General features: G+C 36.3%; 1 protein-coding gene across 1 annotated transcript; it reads right to left on the reverse strand.

Annotated features, from left to right (window-relative positions):
• Nucleotides 1–347: 347 nt before the first annotated feature.
• LOC124099938 (lanosterol 14-alpha demethylase) lies at nt 348–22733 on the reverse strand. The gene is made up of 10 exons (XM_046455205.2): nt 22171–22733; nt 20261–20359; nt 15608–15784; nt 14027–14153; nt 12337–12511; nt 10467–10586; nt 9860–10055; nt 3698–3793; nt 2972–3140; nt 348–1728 (listed from the first exon to the last, which is right to left on the reverse strand). The coding sequence occupies exons 1-10, from the start codon at nt 22342–22344 to the stop codon at nt 1550–1552; spliced, it is 1512 nt and encodes a 503-aa protein (XP_046311161.1). The 5' UTR covers nt 22345–22733; the 3' UTR covers nt 348–1549.
• Between the last annotated feature and the right edge of the window lie 1711 nt (nt 22734–24444).

A 24444-nucleotide genomic window follows, 5' to 3' on the forward strand; every position in this document is an offset into this window, starting at 1 on the left:
GGTGTGGTTAAGCACCCCTGAGTTCAAGCCCTGGTACAAAGAAAAAAAGGCATTAATGGAATCTACCAGTGGGCCTAATTATGATAATCTTCAAATTAGTGTTGAGACTTAAGATTCTTCAAGAGATCTGAAGGATGTGTAATTTGATATGAAAATATCTGATTTCTATTGACAAATCTATAGGTTACTGCTAATATGTGACTAGCTTATTGCCTAAATTTAACAAATGGAAAATACTAAATTGCAGTTTGAAATTGGTGCAAATAAGGATACAATTTTCCCCCTCCAGGTTCCTCAATTTCCTGATTTCTAACTCATTGAAATACACACAATTCATGAACACAGACTGTATTTTTCTCAAGGAGAATTTTAATGTGAAAAACTTTTTAACAGCAGAGATTTGTTCTAAATAATTAGAATTTAACACAAGTCTTCCAGCCTCTTAAGCAGAACGGTAATATACATAAGGGAAAATATTTTGGCTTCATCTAGTACAAGCAGATTATGTGATCAAATTACAGGTATCTCATTATAATTAGGCCCCCAGTTATAATTTGAGTTAGGTTGATTACTGAACATAGGGCTTCATAAAATATGACCAATAATACCAAGAACCTGCTTCATATTACCTTATCTTAAAGCCACAGTTCCCTGATCTCATATCCTGTACTTTTAAAAAGTTTATTTACTTGAATGAATGGAACTAGTAATAGAAACATCCATAAATGGATTTTGGAGGAGGCAGGGAATAACACTGAGCCAACGAAGAAAACGAAAATTATATCTCCTACAGACTTGATTTTGGACTTGCACATAGATATGACCTTGTGGAACAGGACACCTATTTATCAGATGGAGACGTATGTAATATTTAGTATATGAAGACACATGGGTAGTCTTTTTTAGTATTTATTATTTTTCAGAAATATGATTACCAAAGCATGGTCCTACATCTCTCTCAACTTCCAACAGTGCTTCCAGTTCAAACTTAAAAAGGATGTATTTTTCTATAACTTATCTCTATCACTGCTCAATATCATCATACCAAAACTTATTAATAATATTCTCTTTTATCCCAGGCTATAACTGTGAGTTTATTCCCTACTTTTCCATCCTTACACACAAAAACTTCCCAGATAAATGAATAACTAAGACCTTCCAAATATTTCCTTGGGCTTTCTGTATCTTGTATAACTAGTACCAGATTTGAAATTCCTGACCTATTTGCCTATATCTTTTAAAATTAGTAGCTGGAAATTGTACTATTTTGGAGTCTGCTAATTACATAGATCCCCCAAAACAATTATTTTTACTAATAAACTTTGGCTTCCTCAAAGCACATGTAGTAAGTATCAAAACTATTATAAAATGTTTCAAATGCCATTAGATTTGATAGAAACACTCAGTTAATAAAATATTAAAATCATAAATTAAACTGGCTTTTAGAATTACAAACAGTATACTATGAGAGCTGTTTCGTAAACTTCATTTTCTTCAAATGTTTTCGCAGCTTACAATAATATATCACATTAGTTCCTTGCAGCCTTTTTCAGTTTGATCTTCGTTTGTAACGAATAACTGGGTTTTCAGGTGTATGAATCATAGTTGTATAATTCACAGTAGGAAAATATCCATTAATGAGATCAAATTCATATAGACGAAGCATAGTGGACCAAATCGTCTTGATTTGAACATAAGCGAAATTTTCCCCAATACAACGATGGCGTCCTATTTAAAAAAAATTTTTTTCATCAGAATCAATGCAAATTCTTCCTCATCTCTTTTAGCCTAAAGTGATATTTGTTTACATACATTTTAGATCAGCTACAAATACATAGACAGTATAATTAAAAAAATGAATCTTACTTCACATAAACTAAGAATATAAACAGTTTATTTAGAATTACAGAATATTTTCAATGTTTTTAGGAAAATGGTTCTTGGTAATTATGAAGACCTTTCCAATGACTTTTTTTTGAGTTTTAACATCTATCTTGGTTAAACATACAAAAGGTTTGAATCATAAAACATTTCATAGATAATACAATATAGTTTCAGTGACCATGATTAAGAACAATTATTAAGAGAATACTGATTTAATATAAAGTTCTAAAAATGACAGCTGGCTGAAAATGCAATAAGCTGCTGTTTATATAGCTGAACAACCCACTTCCTGAAGAGGATGCTAGATAATTACCAGTTTAGAAATTATTCCTCTCCTGGGGCAGAATTTGGGCTACATAACTAATGCATTTTCCAATTATTAACAATCAGGTTATTCTTTTATGTTATGTTATATACTGCATTATTCAAGTTATTTATTAAATAAAGCTAAGATCAGAAGTTCCCAGCAAATTTTAGACTATTTTTATATGATGAAAAAGTCATCTGGCACTTAAATTATCTCTCTGGAAAGACCAAATAAGAAGCCATATAATACAGTTTAATTTATACCAAGTACCAATGGATGGAGAAAAAAGATTGGAGGAATAAGAATCTGCCTGATTTGTTCTAGAATCTTATGAAAATTAAGTTTTCAAATCTATGCTCAAATTTCCTAACTTAAAGACCTTCTTACTAGGAGGATATTCACAGAGGGCAAAAATGTTCACAAACAACCCAGAAAAGCCTCAAATCTGTTTTCTGAAATACTTTGTTATTATATTTAAACTCCAATGGTTCTTTAAACTGCAAAGAGCTTTAAATACAATTATAAGGGAAAACAAGAATGGACTATAAAATTAGACTTAATATTAACTATCTAGATTAGAAGGTAATACAGCATAGTACAAGGATTAACAGGTCAGTTTCCCTTACTACAAATGAAATACATTTTTCCAACTTAGATTCTACTCCTACCAAAATCTGCAAGAATATCCCTTTAATGAAAAGGAAGTATATTTATAAATAAAATTCACATGGACTATCAAGGGGAGACAAACATTTCAAACCCAAGAAATCATTATCTTACCAGCTCCAAATGGCACATAGGCAAACTTCTCTCCTGATGCTGGGTTATCCTGTAAATAGCGATCAGGATTGAAGTCCAGACGTTCTACCCATGAGTCTTTAAGTCTTTGATTGACGGTAGGAGAAACACACACCTGATGTCCTGGAGGAATGGTATACCCTGCCACAGTCTCAAAGAAAAACAACATATTTCATTTAAAGAATTTTAAAATACTACCAAATAATCAAATCATTGTATAATAAAGTATTTACATACATGGGTTATACATTTATTTTAAAAATTGCTATATGGTAGACGAGCTAAAATTATTTTGATCCCAAATGATTTTCAAGTAAGCCAACATTAAGTTGGAAGTATGTAAACAAATCAAATTCGTAATGCCTCAGAGGAAGAGTGGAATTTGGGGGAGCATGTTACTATCGGATTTATATACTTTATACTGTTAGAATTTTTTTATATAAGAAAATATTTTTTTTAAAACCAAGGGGGAAAAACCTTAACTGTTAAATGAAAATAAAGAGTATAATTGGCATTCAAAATTAGCATGTATGCTATCTATAATTATGTAAAAAAATTCACATATTTAGTATAAAGTTAAAATTATGTAGAAGTTGATGATTATTTTACTTTTTTTAATTAAAAAAATTCTCTTTGATACTTAAATTTCTTCATTTTGATAAATAAATTCTGGGAACAAAGAAGGAGAGATTTAGTCAAGAGACTTACCTGAGGAGTTTTGGCCATTCTCATCATGGTCATTATAGGAGGTCTAAGTCTTAATGTTTCTTTTATGCAGCGATCAAGTAAATTTAAATCCTTGAGCTAAAAAAAAAGAAAAATCTCCTGATTTTTTACAAATATTTAACATACTTTAGCAGCATAAAAAAATTATTTTCACTTTTTTAATATTTATTTTTTAGTTGTAGTTGGACACAACACCTTTATTTCACTTGTTTATTTTTGTATGTGGTGCTGACGATCGAACCCAGGGTCTCGCACATGCGAGGCGAGCGCTCTACCTCTGAGCCACGACCCCAGCCCTTCACTTCTTGATTAACACAAGATAGCTTGTATTCCTGGGAGAAGTACAGAGGTAACTGTTTAAAGAGAGCTGGGATTAAAATGTCCTACCACTGTCTACCATCAACAAGAGAAAAAAGGAGGGCAGGCCAACAGGAAGAGGAACTTTCACCCTGAAGAACAGCATTGCAAGGACCTACAAAATTCACTCCATCAAAAATTAAGAACATGGGCTGGGGTTGTGGATCAGAGGTAGAGTGCTTGCCTCACACGTGTGAGGCACTAGGTTTGATCCTCAGCACCACAAAAAAAATAAATAAACAAAATAAATGTAAAAAAAAATGAGAACATTAACAAATCAAAGTCATCTTTTTTTGGGGGGATGGGGGTGCCACAGGGATTAGACTTAGGAGCACTTGACCACTGAGCCACATCCCCAGCCCTATTTTATATTTTATTTAGAGACAGGGTCTCACTGAGTTGCTTAGTGCCCCACTGTTGCTGAGGCTGGCTTTGAACTCACGATCCTCCTGCCTCCCAAGCCACTGAGATTACAGGTGTGAGCCACTGCGCCCAGCCAAGTTTTTAAACTATAGAAAATTGGGCTGGGGTTGTGGCCCAGTGGTAGAGCACTCGCCTTGCATGTGCAAGGCCCTGAGTTCAATCCTCAGCATCACATAAAAATAAATAAAATAAAGGTATTGTGTCCAACTACAACTAAATTAAATATTAAAAAAAAAACTAAGTGGAAGTTTTTCCTAAACAGTTCGGCAAATATGCCAACCTATTTTCCTTGAATCATGTTTTGAATGATTCTCAAATTAATACAGCTACAAAAAAAAAAAAAAAAAAAAAATCAAGGTATCTTAAATTGATCACTTGGAATTTAAGATTTAAAATTTTCTTTCTATTAGTAGAACAATATAAGACAAAGTACAGGAAAAATAAAACACAGAAGTATCTTAATATTGTAAAACATCTGCTACTTTGCTAAATATTATCTCTAGTTCTTGTTTTTGTTATTAAATCATCTGCCAGAACTTAAGAGCACTCATATTATTAGATAAATATCTCCTAAGTCCACCCAGAGCAAAAGTGTTAAGCTGGAGATGTGATTGATATAAAATAAGAATTGTAATACATTCTGTGGTCATGTAAAAAAATTTTTAAAAAATAAATAAAATTGCATTCTCAGTTAAAAAAAAAATCTAGAAAATTAACTAAAGGCTTATAATAATCTAATTCAGAACAAAAAAGCTGGATCTTGGTAAAAAGAACAAGCTTTGTGGTCATATAACTTATGCTATGTCCAGATCCATGATAGCCTCAGAAATGAAGAGCATGGCAGCTACAGCAGCCTAACTACTATACAGGAGCCAGGACAAATATTTCAAAACATCCTATAGAAATTGTTTAACAATGCCATGTATCTGAGGTGGAGATATCAGTTGATGCTAACAAGGGCAAAACGCTTAAAAGAAAAAACTAGGAGAGCGTAAGACACTGGGTTCATTCCCCGCACCACATTTAAAAAAAATGATCAAATAAAATAAAGGTATTGTGTCATCTACAACTTGAATAAATAAATAAAAAAAAAAAACTAGGGACTGACACCTACAGGAAACTGGGAAGTTCCACATAAGGTAATTGAAAGGCCACAAGTATATAGGGAGCTTTGCACATGCCCAGATAAGATCTGCTAGAGCGGTCATCTTCCAAGAGTGAAGGGTAAGTAGAGTTGTAACTGCCTATTAAGGTGTTGATAAATCTTCTCTAACACATACAGCTCCTTAGTAAAAGTTAGGAGACTTACTATTCAAAACATTACTAGAAATCACTTAATAATTAGGTGACCATTACAGTAAACAGGCAAAGAATTCAGGGATTTCACTTGACAGACTTTATATAATTAATCTAGAAAAGTTACTAAACAAAGAAGAATATACACATTTACCAAAAAAACTAGCACCAATAAACCAATGGAAGACAGAATCTGATTTCCAGAGTTGTCACATTATTTTTAAAATGTACAGTTTTCAACAAAAATATTAGAAATACACCCCCCCCACACACACACACATAAAAAAAAAAGGAAAATATGGCTGAAATATAGGACAAAAATAGTTTAAAAAAAACTGTTCAGACATTAGACTGACTAGAAGAAGAATTTAAATGCGCTATTATCAGCAGGATTAAGGAAATAAAGAAACTAGGGTTGGGATATAGCTCAGCAGCAAAGCATTTGCCTCACATTCTCAAAGACCTGGATTTGATCCCTAGTTCCAAAAAAGGAAAAACAAACAAACAAAAAACTGTCTAAAGAATTAAAGTATGAAACAAAAACTCAGCAAATAGAGAGTATTAATAAAGTCTTGTTTTGTTTTTCAATATTTTTAGTTGTAGATGGACACAATACCTTTATTTTGTTTATTTAGCTTCATTCTTTTATGTGGTGTAGGGATCAAACCCCATGCCTCATGCATGCTAGGCAAGCACTCTACCACTAAACCACAAGCCCAGCCCTTGTTTTGCTTTCTTAAGTAGGAATTCTGGAATTAGAAAGTATAAGGACTTTGAAATGAAAATTTCAACAGCTGGGCATGGTAGGACACATCTGTAATCCTAAAGACTAGGGAGGCTGAGGCAGGAGGATTGCCAGCCTCAGCAACTTAATGGGGCCCTAAACAACTTAGCAAGACCCTGTTTCAAAGTATAAAAAGGACTGGGGATGTAACTCAGTGGCTGAGCACCTATGGGTCTAATCCTTATTAAAAAAAAAAAAAAAAAAAAGAATTTTACTAGAATGACTCAATAGTAGACGTAAACAGGCAGAAGAATAACACCAAAAAGAATAAAATACTAAAGAATATATTTAATGAAAGTGTAAGTCTTGTTTACTAAAGACCTAAAAGAATGGAATAACACCCCATGTTCATGAGTCTAAAGATTAAGATTGTTAAGAAGGCAAATGCTCCCAAATTTACATGTGGATACAATGCAATCACTACCCTAGCTTCTTTGCAGAAACTGACAAGTTGATTCTAAAATTCATGTGGAAATGAAAGGAACTAAGAATAGCTAAAAACGGCCTTGGAAAGAATAAGTTAGAGAACTCACATTTCCAAATTAAAACTTAATACACAACGACAGTAATTAATGGCATAAGGCTAAACATATAGATCAACGGAATAAAATTCAGAAATAAAGTCCTAAATTGATGATTGATTTTTTTTTACAAAAGACTATTCAATGGATAAAGAATGGGCCTTTCAACAAATAGGCTGAGACAATTGGATTTCCATATGACAACAAAAAGTAAGCTGGTTGTCTACCTTACCTATATACAGAAATTAACTCAAAATGGATCAAAGGCCCAAATGGTAAGAGATGAAATTACAAGATGTTAAAAAGAAAACATAGGACTAAAGCTTTGCAGCTTTTGATTAGGGAATGGGGGGTGCGTACTAGGGATTGAACTTAGGGGCATTTGACTACTGAGCCACCTCCCCAGCCCTTTTTTGTATTTTATTTAGAGACAGAGTCAAGATCTGAACAGACATCTCTCCAAAGAAGATACACTAAGGCCAAAGAGGACATTAATATACTCAAACAACACCAGAACAAAATACCACTTTACACCATTATAACCAAAAAGGCAATAACAAGTTTGGCAAGGGTATATAGAAATCAAAACCCTCATACACTGTTGGTGAGATTCAAAAGTGGTACAATCTCTTGGAAAAAAAATCTAGTAGTTCTTCAAAATGTTAAGCATAAAAAATGTCAGATGACCCAGTAATTCTACTCATACACAATACACCCCACAAAATTAAAAATAAATGTCCACTCAAAATCAGTCCACAAACATTTAGAATGACATTATTCATAAAACTCAAAAGTAGAAACAACCCAAATATCTATAAACTGACAAATGGAAAAACAAAATGCAGCACACCCATATATTACTGATGATAAAGACTGCAATACTGGGCTGGGGATGTGGCTCAAGCGGTAGCGCGCTCGCCTGGCATGCGTGCAGCCCGGGTTCGATCCTCAGCACCACATACAAACAAAGATGTTGTGTCCGCCGAGAACTAAAAAAAAAAAAAAAAAGACTGCAATACTGATACACACTACCACATGGATGCAACTTAACATGCTGCTATGGTTTGAAAAACATTTGTGAGTCCCCCAGAATTTCATGTGTTGAAAAGCTGATCCCCAGAGTGTGGTGATGCTAAGAGGTTACAGGGCCTTTTATGGTGGGGACCAGTGGGAGTACTGTCCTTGGAAGGGATTGAAATAGTTCTCAAGAGACCCCGAGTTAATTCTTGAGACCATTGTTATAAAAACAGCAAGACAAGTCCTACTCCTGCTCTGGCTTCCTGTCTCACTATGTGAGTTCTCACTCCTAACACTCCTGCCATGATGCTGCCATCTGCCATGATATATCAGTACAGCCAAGGGGGCCCTTGCCAGAACCAGTGCATGCTATCTGGATTTTGATCCTCCCGTTTTTGTAAAAAAAAAAAAGCACAGATATATAACTATGAGAGCTAAATAAATCCTTTTTCTTTATAAAGTACCCAACCTCAAGAATTTCATTATAATAAACTGACTAAAACAAATGCTAAGTGAAAGAAGCTAGTCATGAAATACCAAATATTTATGACTCTATTTATATGAAACGTCCAGAATAGGCAAACCCAAACAAACAAATAATAGATTCTTGGTTGCTGGAAATAAGGGACAGGGGAATAGAACATTTCTGTTAAAGGGTACTGACTCTTTGGGGAATGATGTAAATGTTATAAAATTTGTTTGTGATGATGGTTTCCCAACTCTGAATATACTAAAAACCACTAAGTTTTATACTTTAAATGGATAGATTTTTGGTGTTAATTTAAATCCCTTAATCTGGTATTTAAAAGGTTACTAAAATCAAGATTGAAAAAGAGGATATCACTACTGATCTTTCAAAAATAATGGTGATTATAAAAATAATACTATGAGCAACTGTATGCCAAGATGAAATGGATAAGTTCCTAAAAAGCCACAAACTATAAAATCTGGCCTGCACACACAAAAAAGGAAAATGTAAATATACCTATAACAAGTAAAAGAGATCAAACTGAATTCATAATCAAGAAACTTCCCACAAAGAAAGGCACAAACTGATGGATTCAAGGGTAAATTTTATCAGATATGTAAAAAAGAATTAATACCAATCTTTCAAAGTTTTCAGAAAAACCGGATAAAGGAAATACTTCCAAATTCATTTTAAGACCCTGATACCAAAGCCAAAGACATCATAATAAAACTACAAAAATCCTCTCTAAAATACTAGCAAACAGAATACAGCAACATATAAAGAGGACCGTAAGACAAAGTAGGATTTATCCCAGGAAAATAAGAATATCTGAAAATAAATGTAATATGCTATATTCGGCTTCAAAGGTGGAACCTCAAGTCAGTCCTTCTCACTTCTTTTCTGCCAACAAGCCAGGTGCAGGGTTCGTGGAGTTCTAGAGTCCATTACTACTTTGCTCAAGCACAGGCCTTTCCAGACCACAGAATTCTAAGTCATTCAGAGGCTTCTACAATACAGTCAAGAAGTAAGTACTAAAGAAACAACCAGAGATATCTCTCAGGAATCATCTAAAACGTATATGATAAAGTTTACGAAAAACAGCAGTAATAGGATATCATAGACAAGGAAAGGGGGAATTTTCTAAAAATAGAGAAGCTTATCAATTTAAGCTGAAGTGTAAATACACAAAACCTCAACTTCCCCCTTTAAAGGGGACAAATTAGCCACAGATACTCGGAAGTTACAAGGCAGCAATGAAAGTGAAAAATCCAACCAACCTGATCATAAGTTAAAGGAGGAAGATCCTCCCCGCAAACTGTACGCTGTTCTAAATAACATTTTTCTTGAAGTGTTTTATCTCTGGCCAAAAAGAAGCCCATCCAGGCACTGGTAGTTGAAGACGTATGCTGTCCTGCCAAGAGGAGTCCAATCAGCATCCCTGCTATTTCTTCATCTGTCAAAGGACGCCCATCCCTACAGAATGAATCACATGCACAAACTTAACATTTTGGCAGACACATTTCATGCCTCAACCTTTAAATAAAGGGTCACAACAAATACTTTATAAAAGTATAAAAAAACCTCTTTCATCTGCCTACCACAAGTCAGAGTATTTTTCCCCCTCAAAGACTCAACCAGTAGAAAACATGATTTTGATTCCAAACATCTTACCTACCATTAATTTTCACCAGCCTAGTCAATAGGATGCTAGTAAGGCATGAGACCTCAATATCATATATCTCAACAACTGTAAAAATCCCAAAGGTCATAGCTAGTGACTTACTTTGTCAACATCCTTATTTTCTACCTGGAAATGTTATTTAACTATGTTTTAATGTGTAGTTTACGACTTTTAACTTAATATGTGATCTGAACAGCTCTTACTTGTATGAAGAATCTAGTAGAGTTTGGAGAATGTCATCGTTTTTTTCCTCTGACTGCCTGCGTTTTTGGATTGCCTTATAGAAAATATTCTTGATCTCTCGATGAGCTCTGTCTCTGCGTCTATTTAAACATAAAAATATTTTTTTAAAAATAAAGTCACACTTTCCAAGACCAAATTCATTTTGAAAACTCAGACCTAGTTTATTAAAGCAACCATTTTTAACTAACTTAATGACCCTAAAATAATTGGCAAAAACTCAGAGCCAAGAGAAAAAAGTCATAAACATCTTATATGGTTAAAATTTTTTATATAAGAAGAGTGCATATTCATATATAGCTCAAATTCTTAACTTACTGTTTTCTAACTAAAAGCTTAAAACAAGCATGAAATTCCTTTAGAAGCATTTTCCAGCTCAACAGAAAACAGAACACTCTTTCAAGTTAACATGAAATTCCAATTTTAACCAAATCAATTCTTGAAGGAGAAGGGTCCATCTAAATAATTTGATACTTTCGTTTTCTAAACAATATTCGTTTTGCAGGAGAAAAATGGTAATATAGTCAGAAAACAAGCTTCAACTCCCAAAACTTAACCTTTAAACAGGGAGGGTACTCACTGTGTATCACAAGTACTGTGACACAGATAGCACTGTCCTCAATTCACATTTAGTGGCATAAGATCACACAGCCAATTAACAATGGAGCTGGAATTTAAAAACCAGTCAATCTCGCTCCCACGTCCCCTCTTAATCAAGTCCTCTAATAAAAAATCCTGCCCTGCCCTATTTTACTTGCAAGACCTGCTGAGGATCAACTGCAGTACTACGTACAGAAAGTAAGAAGACAGTGAACACAGCAGAGACAGGAAAACACAAGGCCTGTTTAGGAAAGTGAATGGAGTGGCCGGTGGTGCAACTCAAACACATGCTTAGTATGTGTGAGACTCTGGGTTCAATCCCCAGAACCAATACATACATAAATTTTTAAAGAGCTAATCAAAGAATCTGACTAACAGTTGATTCAAGTAAAACAGAAAGCTAAGCAGGCTATCGTACTAAGCTCAAGGATTCTGACCTCATCTAGAAGATAGGGCAGGTAAAAATAGGCGGGGTGCACTTTTATGAAAAACCTACAATAGGCCAAAAAATGTGCTGGGTGTGTTCATTCATATACACATGCTTTTATTTATATATATATATATATGAATGAAAGCATTTTGAAAACTACAAGGTTTCTTACAAATATAAAGTGTTAAAAAGAGTCGCCGAGAAGCTCTCCTAGCTTTCCTGTTTAGTCCCACCCTCTTTTATTCTGCAACTACATAGAAGGGGTAGAAGCAGAAGGAAAAGGAAATACCAATTCACAACTCCCCCCATCTCTCACCTAAATAGAAATGACTCTGCAAAGGTACAAAAAGACTAATATGCAAGATACATACAAGTCCTAAGGACAATATTTCTTAGCATTACAGTACAGTTAGGAAGAAGACAAAGAAAAAATTAAATAAAGTCACAGATCTTCAGAAGAAATGTCATAATATACATACTAAAAAACCATCAGAAAACTTCAAAACAAGTACTTAAAGGAGAGCCAAATCAGAATTCAGATTCAGAGACTTTCCTGAATACAAGGAATATGTCAGATAATTAGGCTTTAAAATATTAGAATAGACATCAAATCACCTTTTTAATAAGCTAAAACTTACTTTAAATGAGCTCACTCCATTTAAAAAAAAACCTGTCCTCAACTTTTTGTTTTCTCAATTCTTACAAAAGAATAACAGTTCATATTCTCCCCAAATTTAAAAGCATACCAACATCAGAGTAATTGCACAAAATTAAATTGGTGTGATTATCTTCTTTATCCATACCTGAAACTAGGCAGGGGCAGCCAACCTGGCAACAGCCAGGCTGCATGACTAAAACCTCCATCCAAATCTGCATACAGCTGTGCCACCTTCTCATTCAGTTGACTTCTGATTTCCTTTCCGTGTAAACAATGACTGGCTGTTAAAATTATGAGCTCAGAAAGAGCTTCAAACACATCTAGGGGTTAAAAGAACATTCTCATTACTATTTCCAAAAAGTCTTTAAATATTGTTTTCTTGAAGCTGTAAAGGGATTATGAAGGAGAATTAAGAATTTAAAAAACTCAACAGGCCAGGCACAGTGGTGCAGACCGGTAACCCCAATGGCTCTGGAGGCTGAGGCAGGAAGATCTCAAGTTCAAAGCCAGCCTCAGCAACAGTGAGGCACCAAGCAACTCAGTGAGACCCTGTCTCTAAATAAAATACAAAATAGAGCTGGGGATGTGGCTCAGTGGTTGACTGTCCCTGAGTTCAATCCCTAGTATCCCCCCAAAAAAACCTCAAGAACAAACAAGATCCCATTCGTGTAACAAAAATGTTTTCTGACTGATGACATGGCTATGCAGAACACCTTGAAAGAGATAAACTAAATTATGGGACACACCTAGTCCCTCTGTTCATCCAAAGTAGAAGCCACAAAGGCATCTCTAAACCTCATTCATGAGTTCTTCTTCATCTTGAAAAGATAAAATGGACATTAAAATAAATGTGGTTATCTTATTTCCAAGTCACCACCACACAAAAAAAGCAACAAAAAGGTCATTTAGAACATATGAGGACAATAATGCGGTACACTTCCCAGGGAATGGTAGTCAAAGACCCAAGACTTAATTTCTCCAGAGTCCAATGTAGGAAAATTAGGACTAAAAATTGAAGTGTTGGCTATATATAAAAGAAAACTTTAATCACCCATTGGCACATCCCAACATCAGAGACATGCATTCAGCATCCAATTTGATGATGCTTCCAAGTCATAAGTTAATCCAATAAATTTCCTATTCTTTATTCACCAAACGAACTTCAAGTTAGCATTTGGCTTTCCAATTAGATTTGCCAAAAACAGATCAGTAAATATTGTGTCTCACATGTATTTATGAAATTGGCATTCTAATGTACACATCAGCTTCTTGTATAGTTATAAAATATATTACATCAAAACAATTACATCTGTATGTAATATGTGTTATATATCTTAGTAATATATTATCTATGTTAATATATTGTACATTATATACTTATTATAAGCCATCTATAATTTTATATGTATGTGCCTATGTATTAATATGCAAAATTGTATGTAACATATATATAATTATATATAACATGACATGTGAGCTATGTGTGTATAAATACATATACATATCATTGACTGTAGATATCCTAAAAATAAAACAAATTTCTAGACCCTTTGTAGAAGCTGAAGCCCAAACCCAGAAGAGGCAGTCTGCTGCCCTGTGAACAGATGCTGCTTCCTGCTATAGATATGACAAATGCCTCTGAAGGCAACACATACTGTAGGCCAGTATAAACACTGGATTCACAGTTGCAACTCCAGGTAATCAAAAAATGTCCCTCTCATTAAATTCAAGGTAGTTCTATACACCTGGTACTTTGCTTTATATATCCACACATACATAACTCTACATTCACAGAAAAGTAGAATAATAGGACAAATGTAAAACATTTTGCTTACTTTTTTCTCCACTTTCTCCCCAACTCTGAAAGTATTCCTTTGTTTCTTTTTCAATTATAGAAACACACTGTTTAAAGTGGGCTATGTTAAGGCCACTCTTTAACATTTTCTTCTGCTCCAAGAAAACCTTCAAATTAAAAAAAAAAAAAAAAAAAATTAAGGATATAAGCCATTAAAATATGTGCTTGTTTTATCATAAGATCCATTAGGTTATTCTAACATGTAAAATAGTATTCTAGAAAATTGAAAATAAAAAAGAATTAAAGAATTTTTTTTGAACTATATAAGATGTGAGTAACTTAGAACACCTATACATACATATATCTGAAGTAACAAGTAGAAAAAAGGTGCCTGCTTCCAGAATCCTAGAGAAATCTACTGGTAATCCCTTGTTCTTACAGACCCTTTTCCTGATACTGGAGGGCTCATTATACTTTGACATTATTTTTATCCTCCTTTGCATACTCTCCTATTTTATTTCCCCCCCAAAAAAGTTGTCATCCCTCACTGATACTATTTTCCAGAAGTTTAATTAGAACAGTCTGAAAACATAAATTTATACTATGACAACTAATGGTAAACCGTCCAAGGCATTTATACATAAATCCAAGCAGAAGGATTTTCCAAGGCCCTTGCTTTTGAACTTGAGAAGCATTCATTCCTCCACAACTTCCCCAACCCCCAAAACAACATTTTATTGTCTATTCTTAAATACTATACTTAGGTACTGAGTTATGTATAATAAAAGTACAGCCAGAACCTACACAAAGCAGCTGACCAGTTAATCTAATTCATGTTCTATACCAACTTATAACACCTTAATTTTTACTTTAGATGGGAAAAACACAAACATATCTCACACCTGAAGTAGCTGCATTAAAAAGGGACCTGTGGGGCTGGGGTTGTGGCTCAACAGTAGAGTGCTTGCCTAGCAATGTGCGAGGCCCTGAGTTCAATCCTCAGCACCACATAAAAAATAAATAAAATAAAGGTATTGTGTCCAACTACAACTAAAAAAAAAAAAAAAAAAAAAAAAAGCACATCATTACACTGTTTAAAAAAAAAAAAGGGCGGTGGGGGGAACCTGTGGAGTCGTCAGCAATTTCCAACTCTAAGTTCTTAGGCTAGAATTTCAGACAGGAGTGGGTAGATAGGAAATCCTTTTGATGAAACAATAGGATTTCCTTGTTAGCTGCTCAGAGCAAATCCCAATATGCTAAGTGATTGTTGATTCCATTTCTTTGTGTAGGAAGCCTTTTATAATTATTTTGCTTATGTCAGCAAATATAATGCAAAATTCCTTATTAGTTACATACGGTTATTCTTCTTTGAAATATATCATGTTTCTTCACATTTTCTCTCTCTCTTTTTTTTTTTTTTTGTGTGTGTGTGGTGCTGGGGGTTGAACCCAGGGCCTTGTACACAAAAGGCAAGCACTCTCAACGGAGCTATATCCCCAGCCCTTTATTCATATTTTCTAACCAAAGAATAAATTGTTTGTACATTTTAAATGTATAATATTAAACTACATAAAACTATTATAGTATAGAATGGTCTTTACTCTAAATAAGTGTTACTTACTGCATTAGGCACATCATATCCAACTCCCTTCCCAAACACAGGTGTTGTCAGACGGCTATAAACATCCTCAGCATTCAGGTCTTCATTTTTACTATTAAAAAACAGTGCAGCAGCATCACTCCCCAAAAGGTAAGTAAACGTCTTGCCCACCATGGTAAAACTAAATACAGGTCCATACTAGAAAGAGAAGAGTACTCATGTTACACAAAGATACATAGCACCAAGATATTAATTTCTTAAATCACACATTATAGAAAAAACAAAAAACATTCATAAACCTTAAAACACTTTTTTTTCATCTTGCCATACTTTCCCTTCCTATCATTGTCCAATTTATAATTATATTCATCTAGTTGCAAATGTAGTATAAATACAACTTTTTATTCCGCTTTTCTCACTGTTTATATTGAAAATATTTTCTATCACTAAAACATTACATATCTACTTTCTTTCTATCATTAGACATCACAATGTTAACGTAAATTGCTTTATTATTGTTGCACATATGGATAATGTATCAGGGTTCTTTTTGTTTTTGTTTTTATTATGAATAATTCTACAACTGGGGTTGTGGCTCAGCGGTAGAACGCTTGCCTAGCACATGCAAGGCCCTGGGTGTTGTGTCCAACTACAACTAAAAATATTTTTTAAAAATATAATAAACTTACAGGGATAGCCAAAGTATTTTCTACAGTACTTGCTATGTGAATACTCTAAAAGTTTATTTAGTTATCAGTTTTACACTATTTCATCAACATGAATGATTTTATTTTCTTGTTGCTATTGTTAAATTTTGTGAGGTATTAAAAGTTTTACCTTGCAGTGTTTTTATTATTATTAAAGACTATACTCTGGGAATATAATCATAAACAAATATATTGTCTTAAGACTCTTTTCCCTTGGAAAACACACAAACTTTTCAAATAATCAATATTAACAAATATAAAATTGCAAATGGGACAAACATTACACAACGGAAAGCAACTCTCTGTGATGAGATAGCCTATAAAAAGGGAGCACCTAAAGAGAAAAAGACACCTGACCTGAAACTTAAAGAATAAGCAGGAGTTAGCTTGGCAGTCAAAAATGCACAAAGGACATAAAGATGAGAGAAAAAGAGGAGAGGATGAAATGAGAGTTAAGTAATGTCTAGACTACAAAGAGCCTTATAAATCATATTAAAGACGTTTTTCCTTGAAAGCATAGGAAACTGTGAGGAAAACACATTGATCTATATACATTTGAAAAGGTGTCTGCTAAGTGCAAAGAATGAAGGGACAGGAGCAGAAAGGGTTTCTGTAGTTAGAGAACATGCAGAAATCTGATGATAAGCACTTAGCAAAAAGTAATAGTGAAATAATGGAAACAGAGACAGACAACCAAGTAGTTCTAAAGACAGAATCTGCAGACATGGTGGTAGATTGATAGAGAGCAAAGTTATCAAGAAGGAATTTTATGTGCTGGGGCTGTAGCTCAGTGGTAGAGTGCCTCACACATGTGAGGCACAAATTAAACAAAGATATTGCGTCCATCTATAATTAAAAAAAAATTAAAGAAAGAAGGAATTTTATACTTCTGGTACTTTACAAAACTATAAAAAAATTAATAAGAGAGTAGAATAGAATAATCAGGATAGCAGAGAGAAAAGTCAGTGGTTAAATAAACATTAGAAATATTGGATTTCAGATGCCTTGGAGACAACTAAGAGAAGGAATCATATGAAAGTTGGAAAGTTGGATATCCAGGTTTATAGCTCAGAGAAAAGACCCAACGTGCACAAATTAATTTGGCTATCTACACATAGCCAGTAACTAGAAGCTCCATGAAGACAAGATCTCCTAGAAAACAGATGTAGGACCAAACCTCGGAGAACCCCAACAGGAAACAGCCAGTCATCTACCCACAACTGAGAAAAAAGTAGTCAAAGAAGCCAAGTTCACTGGATTTGTAACAGAGGTCACTGGTGAAGGGGTGAGAGGAGACTAGAGTGGACCAACAATTAGGTAAACAGAAGTAGGGAAAACAGCAAGTAGACAACTCATGGAAGGGGAGCCACATGAAAGAAGACAGAGGTTAAGAGAAGCTTTGATTTTTAGATACAAGTCACTGAAAATTTTTCAGAGAAAAAGGGAAAGAGCCATTCAAGAGAAAAGATATACATTGAGAGAAGAAATAGTATACTGTTGTGAGACAAATGAGGGATGAAGATATTGGCCTCCAATAGGAGGCAACAGTTTTATAAAATTAAGATGATGGTACACAGTAAGCTAAAACACAAGATTCTGAAGCCAGACTGCCTGGATTCAAGTTCCAGTTCCTCCACTTATTAGCTGTGTGACTTTAAATCAGAAACCTTAACCTCTCTGGGCTTCAGTTTCCCTCATCTAGAAAATGGTAATAATAAAAACAGAACTTGGTTAACAGATCTATTGTCAAGATTACTTATTTGTTTATTTCTTTTTGCAGTGCTCAGGATTCCTCACACATACTAGGCCAGTGCTCTATCACTGAGATATATCCCTAGCCCAAAATTATGTTACATTCATAATTTATATAAATTATACATAGGACAAAAAAATGCTTTGACTATAGCAAATATGACTTATTTTTGATGATTATTATTATTACAATCATCATTATTATTAAAAGCATAGGCCCAGAAATCAGACTTTGTGTAAATATTAACTTGCCACTGGCTAGCAAAGAGTTCAAGAACAAATTATATAAAATATACCTGAAAGAGTTTTTGTGGTACTTCAGTGAAAACAATTATGTAAAGTATCAAATCATGACCCAGTAAATGTTTTTAAATTGTTACTGTGATAAAAAGAAAGAGAATAGAGACAATTAGGTTTGTATGTTCAAAAGTGAGTTCTCGGGCTGGGGTTGTAGCTCAGGGGTAGAGCTCTTGCCTAACAAGTGTGGGGCACTGGGTTCAATTTTCAGCCCCGCATATAAATAGATAAATAAAATAAAGGTCCATCAACATCTAAAAAATTTTTTTTAAAAAAGTGAGCTCTCACTGGAAAGCTTAGGGGGAGACCAGGGATTGAACTCAGGGGCACTCGACCACTGAGCCACATCCCCAGCCCTATTTTGTACTTTATTTAGAGACAGGGTCTCACTGAATTACTTTTCACTTAGCGCCTTGCTGTTGCTGAGGATAGCTTTGAACTCGCAATCCTCCTGCCTTAGCTTCCTGAGCTGCTGGGATTACAGGCATATGCCACCATGCCCAGCTCATTGGAAAGCTTTTAATCACTCTTTAAATAGGAGACAAAGTCATCTACTCTGCTGGAAAGGTAGAAAGATTCAAAAGTTTAGAAAAGTGAAGGTATGAATTTGTTATTGAGATGAATGGGAAACTAAGGCATTTACAGAAACATCACAGAATTGTTGAGCAGAATTCAAATTTCATGCAAGGTAGGCAATAAGAAGAAATTAATCTAGCACAGGAAAGAACAAAATGATAAGTGCCTCTCCAGCCCCCCAGTTAATATTGCCAAGTAAGCCCAGAAATAGGATCCAGGGGGAGAGAAACTGAGCTATTAGAAAGAACATAACTGGAATGATGGGACCCAGACCCAAAGTAGAAAAAGGAAGAAACAAGGCTGACAGATGAGAAGAGTAAATGAGAACAAAATGCAGTAGAAGATCTAACGAAGTTAAAGAATGGTTATAATCAAAGGAGTCTCACAAGCAAATCAGGAGAAGGCATGTTATTTGGGAGCCTAAATTAAGATTGTTAGGTGAAATAGTTAATAGATCTAAAGTAGGACTGTGAAAAAAAATAAATAAAGTAGGACTGTGGAGTAAATAATTGAATTAATATAGGAAAGCTCATTAGAAAAGAGAAGGGCAAAGAGATGAGTGCCCATGATGTCATATGGGTCATCCAAGGGGGAAGGAAATCATGGAATATGTATAGAGCAGATTAGAAAACTTCAGATATGTGATTAAGAAAAATGAGGCTCAATTTTATCAATTTTAACTATAGTCAGTGCAAACAAACTTTAGAGCTGTGATTTTTATACCATAAGTCATCAGAACTACAGGTTTCCTTAATGGTGTCTCAGAGAACTACCCCCAGGACAAGGGGAGAAACTAAAAAGAGTTTTAGGTTTTTAAAGGTCTCTCCAATGCCTTAGATCACAGCAGCTTCAATTTTATGATTTCTATACTGTCAATAAGCATAAGATCACATTTTTTTCACTGTGCTGCCATTTATAAAGAAAAAAAAAAAATTGAAAAGCACTTATCTGCCGCAGTCTGGCTGGGCACACAGCCTTGTAGGTTCAAACAGCAACGTTTATTCCCAAACTCTCACCGGCACTCTACACACACTTCCCGAGAACACACTCCCTCCACCCAGCTCAGTGCGGCAATTCTCTCTGAACCCCACAAGAACTCCAAAGTAGCGGGTCCAGGATCTGCCCTAATCCCAGCAGGATCCGCCCTAATCCGGAGCTGCCTTATTCCCCCCCCAGGATCCGCCCTAATACCTGAGCAGCCCTAATCCCAGAGCAGGGTCACCTTTCAACCATTCCCTCTAGCAAAATGCCAGGCCTCATTCAGACTAAGCTGTGGCTCTCAACACTTATCTATTTATCTAATTTTCCTAATTTTTTTCCTCTAATTATCTGGAAGACTTACCTTCTCATATGCATTTTCTAGGAATTCAATTGGACTTTTCCCAAATGCTATAGCATGCCCAAGGAATGGAATTGGAGAGAAAATGTATGGTGGACTTTTCTGCAAGAGAAAACAAAAAAATAATAAGTTCTCATTTTAAGAATCCATTTTAGTTTCATGACCAATTAAATGAAATTTGCTGTTAATACTTTAAAAAAAAAAAAAATCACCAAAAAGTGAAACATCCAAAGTAATTTAAGAACAGCCAAACTGTCAATATCTTAGGAGAGTAGCTGAAGTTAAAATGAAGAGAAACTCAAAACATGGTATAAGATAAATGACTAGAGAAACAGAAAGATATCACAATTTTAAATGACACTATCAAGTATGTCCAGTACTGATGGCTTCCAGGCAACATTTCTAATTATTTAACAGAAAAAGAAAAAACAAGTAAGCAAGCAAGCAAACAAGGAAATCACGTCATTGTTTCTTCACTTCAACCACTCACAATTTTAATCCCAGAATCTTGCCTAAGGAAGGAATAGAAAAAGCCAAACAGTAACTTGAGGTATAGAAATTAGAGAACTATTTAAGTGACATTTACAGTGAAAAGAATATATTTTATGCATTGCTCTCTGCAAATGAACTAGATCCATTAACTTTAATTTTTTTTAAAAAATTTTAATTTATAGTGGGGGAGGGTGGGGACAGGCTGTGGTTGTTACTGGGGATTAAACCCAGGGTTCAATCCACATGCTAGGCAAGTGCTCTACCACTGAGCTACATGCCCAGCTTCTGATTTATAAAGTAGATCAATCCTACCTTTTTTCTAACATAAAAGGTTCTTTAGATGCCACAAAGTGAGACCCATAGAAACAACAGTAAATCTCCTGAAAAACAAACCTTCACTGATGAAAAAGATGATCCTCCTCAGATATTTGGTGGCCTCAAACAGAAAAGAGCACCACCACCTCACCTGTCTTTCCAAAGACAAATACCACTTCCTCAAAAATCACCTGTGTTAAGAAAAATAGCAGTAGTAACTCTGCCTCCTACCTGTTATGGTAAACTATTTTAAAAGCTATTTAGAACTTAGTGCTAAATACAATGTACTTAGTTTATATAATGCATTATCAGAATAGTTTTCAATTGTTAAGGGTACACTGATCAAAAATATTTGGGAGGAGGGTTGGGGCTGTAGTTCAATGGCAGAGCGCTTGCCTAGCATGTGTGAGGCACTGAATTCGATCTTTAGCACCGCACATAAAACTAAACAAATAAAGGTATGTTGTCCATCTACAACCACGAAAAAAAATCTAAAAACTATTTGGGAGATCTTAAACTAGTGATCAAAGAAGTCGCTAAATTCGAGAAATTGACATTTTGATAGTAAAGGAAAGCTTTTACCACATTCTAGTCACCCCATAGTCACTGAACCACACAAAGCCGCCTCCTGGAAGAGGGCAGCTACCAATAGCATCTCCATTAAGGCCCTCACCAAGGGCCCCCACCAAGGGCCCCAATGCAGCAATAAAGGCCAGCAGAGCCACAGGACACTCAGAGCCGAGGCCAGGGCCAGGGCTGCCAGACCAGCCACCACCATTAAGGCTGCAGCCCACACAGTTATCACTATGCCCACAAATGCAGCAAGCAGCAAGTACAACACCAGCCAGTACCAGACACGCGGCCAGAGCCGCCACGGACACCTCTGGAATCACGATGGCCAGCACGGCCCCCAGCACAAGGCCACGGCGGTAGAGACCGCCACGGGCACCAGCAGCAATGTCGTCACTGCGGCCGCCACCAGCGACAGTACCACGAGACGACCGCCTCCCCGAGACCCGCAGCCCTGGCCAGGGAGCCGGTCAGCGCCGCGAACACGGTACATGTCGAGGTAGCTGATCGCGCCCTGTCCCCTAGGGTGCACTTACCGCCCCGGCTGGCAGTGGGACCAGGTGACTGACAGCGAGGCGGAACAGATAAACCAGGCTGAGTGTGAAGGCGCAGGCGATCAGCAGCATGGACAGAAGGTTGCCTCCAGTCACCCGCTCCATCGCCTGTCCCAGCACGGACCCGCCAGCCTGCAGAAAGCCCAGCAACACCATCCTGGCGGCCGCTTCGCTCCACCGGAGACACTGGAGGCCGAGGTACCGCCGCTCCTCCGAGCAGAGGGAGCGAGAGCAGCTAACAAACGCGCCAGACCTCCAGGTCTCCTACTAAACCCACCACCCACACCCACCGCTCGCCCGCGCGCCACCACGTGCGTCACAAAAGGGGCGGGGCCTACATCTGACCACGCCCTCAGAGGTGCTCTACGACACCGAGGTCTCCTTGCGCCAGAGATAGGACTTGAGGAAGCGGGCTGCGTCTGTGGCACAAGGGATCCAGGGAGTAAAAAGAAGTCGGCTTAAGAGACGATCATTCCTTGAGGACGGCGGGCCATTCGGGCCTGCACCCCTGGGGTGCGGCCAGCCGGCAGCCGGCGCGGGAGGGGCTCGGCGGAGGGATCTCGGGGCGGGAGGTGTGGTTGCCGAATGGCGGCGGAGGCGCGCTCTGTGATTGCACCGCGCGCCCCTGAGGTGATCTCAGCCTATGTCGCGTCAGCAGGCGGAGTGGGTCAAGCGCCGCCTCCTGCCTGGGCTCCCAGAACGGCCGCTCCTAGCTCCCTCAGGTATCCCTTCCCGGGCACTGGGAGACAGCCCCTAATTGCGTTTGGAACTCGGAGTCGTGAAAAGCTGAGGCGTGCAGATGCCGACAGCACCTGAAGGGAGGTCAACCCCGCCCCATCCCAATTAAAAACACTTTCACAGATATTAGTTAACAAAAGTTATTAGGTAAGATAAGTCTTTAAAATAAACGTAGATGTTATAAAAAGTAGTGGTCTGTTTGAGGCCACATTTCCAAGATTGCCCGTCATTCCGAGGGTTTATTATCCAGAAAGATTGGGAAGCGGGAGTTCAATCCTGAAGCCATCATCAAACTGATCTCATTCACTCCTGTGATGTCGCATAAGCTCTAAGGTGACCACCAAATTGAACTCTTACGAATTACTAACACTTGACTAGATTCGTTTGTTTATTCCATCAAGGTTAAGAGCTAGGTTTTGTGCCAAGCCTAGGGTTACAGCAAGGCCCTCAGGGAATGAATAAGAATATCCAATTGCCTACTAAATACTTCTACCTAGAGATCTAACATCCTTCTCAGAGTCAGTAAATCTAAAGCTAAACTGCTTATCTTCTCCCACCCTTCTGCCAACCTGCCCTCCTATAATGTCTCTGTAGGAAGTAGACCTCTATGCATCCTGCTTTCCTCCTCCTTCATGTCTCACATCTAATCAGTCATCAAATCCTTTAATTCTCCCACGTTAAAATTTCTCCATTCCTATGCCACAGCCTTAGGTTAAGGCCCTCATGCTCTCTTATTTGCATTACTGCAATGTATCTGGGCTTCCTATTTCCAGAACTGTCTTCATCCTGACACTTCTTGAGTCACTAAAGTGGGTTTGGGCCAAATCCCAAGAGACATGGTGGTGAACACCATAATCCCAAATGTTGAAAATCATGAAAGATCTAAAATCCTAAAAGATCAAAACCCTAAAAAATGTAATTCTGGGGGGAAAAAAATTCTTAAAAACACATTTGTTTACATCATTTAAGAGAAATTTATTTGAAGAAAACAAAAACAGGACAGAACGTTTCATAGACTACAGAATAAAATAGTCAATAACATTTTTGCAAGCATAAACATTCAGGTATGCTAATGACAGTTGCGCTGTTGTAACAATTATTAGCAGATGGATGGTATTCATAAAGAAACAAAAAAAAGGGAATTCTATAAATGAATATCATTATGGTTGGTAATTGTGTACATACATTCAACTTTATAACTGCTGTCATCTGAAATGCCATAATGACAACTCAAGTCTTGATAAAATTGGTCAAAAACTATATGAGTTACTAGCTACCACTGCATGTGCAGTGTGGTTCAAAGAGCCAAGATCTCAAAGGACATCTCTTCATTCATTGAGGAAGTTTCAAGATACTTACATATACACACATTATTTACACACAAAGTCAAAGTGTAATTTGCTTTTGCAGAGTCAAATATGCAAAAAATAATAATAAATGCATAAAATGAATTAAAACTTTCTAAAAGTCAATATATCTTATATCTTCAGGGTTAGAAATAATGCAAAGATGAAAGAC

Source organism: Marmota monax, unplaced genomic scaffold, assembly GCF_021218885.2.
Source record: "Marmota monax isolate L192 unplaced genomic scaffold, Marmota_monax_Labrador192_F-V1.1 WCK01_AAM20220418_F8-fsc00264, whole genome shotgun sequence".
NCBI lineage: Eukaryota > Metazoa > Chordata > Mammalia > Rodentia > Sciuridae > Marmota > Marmota monax.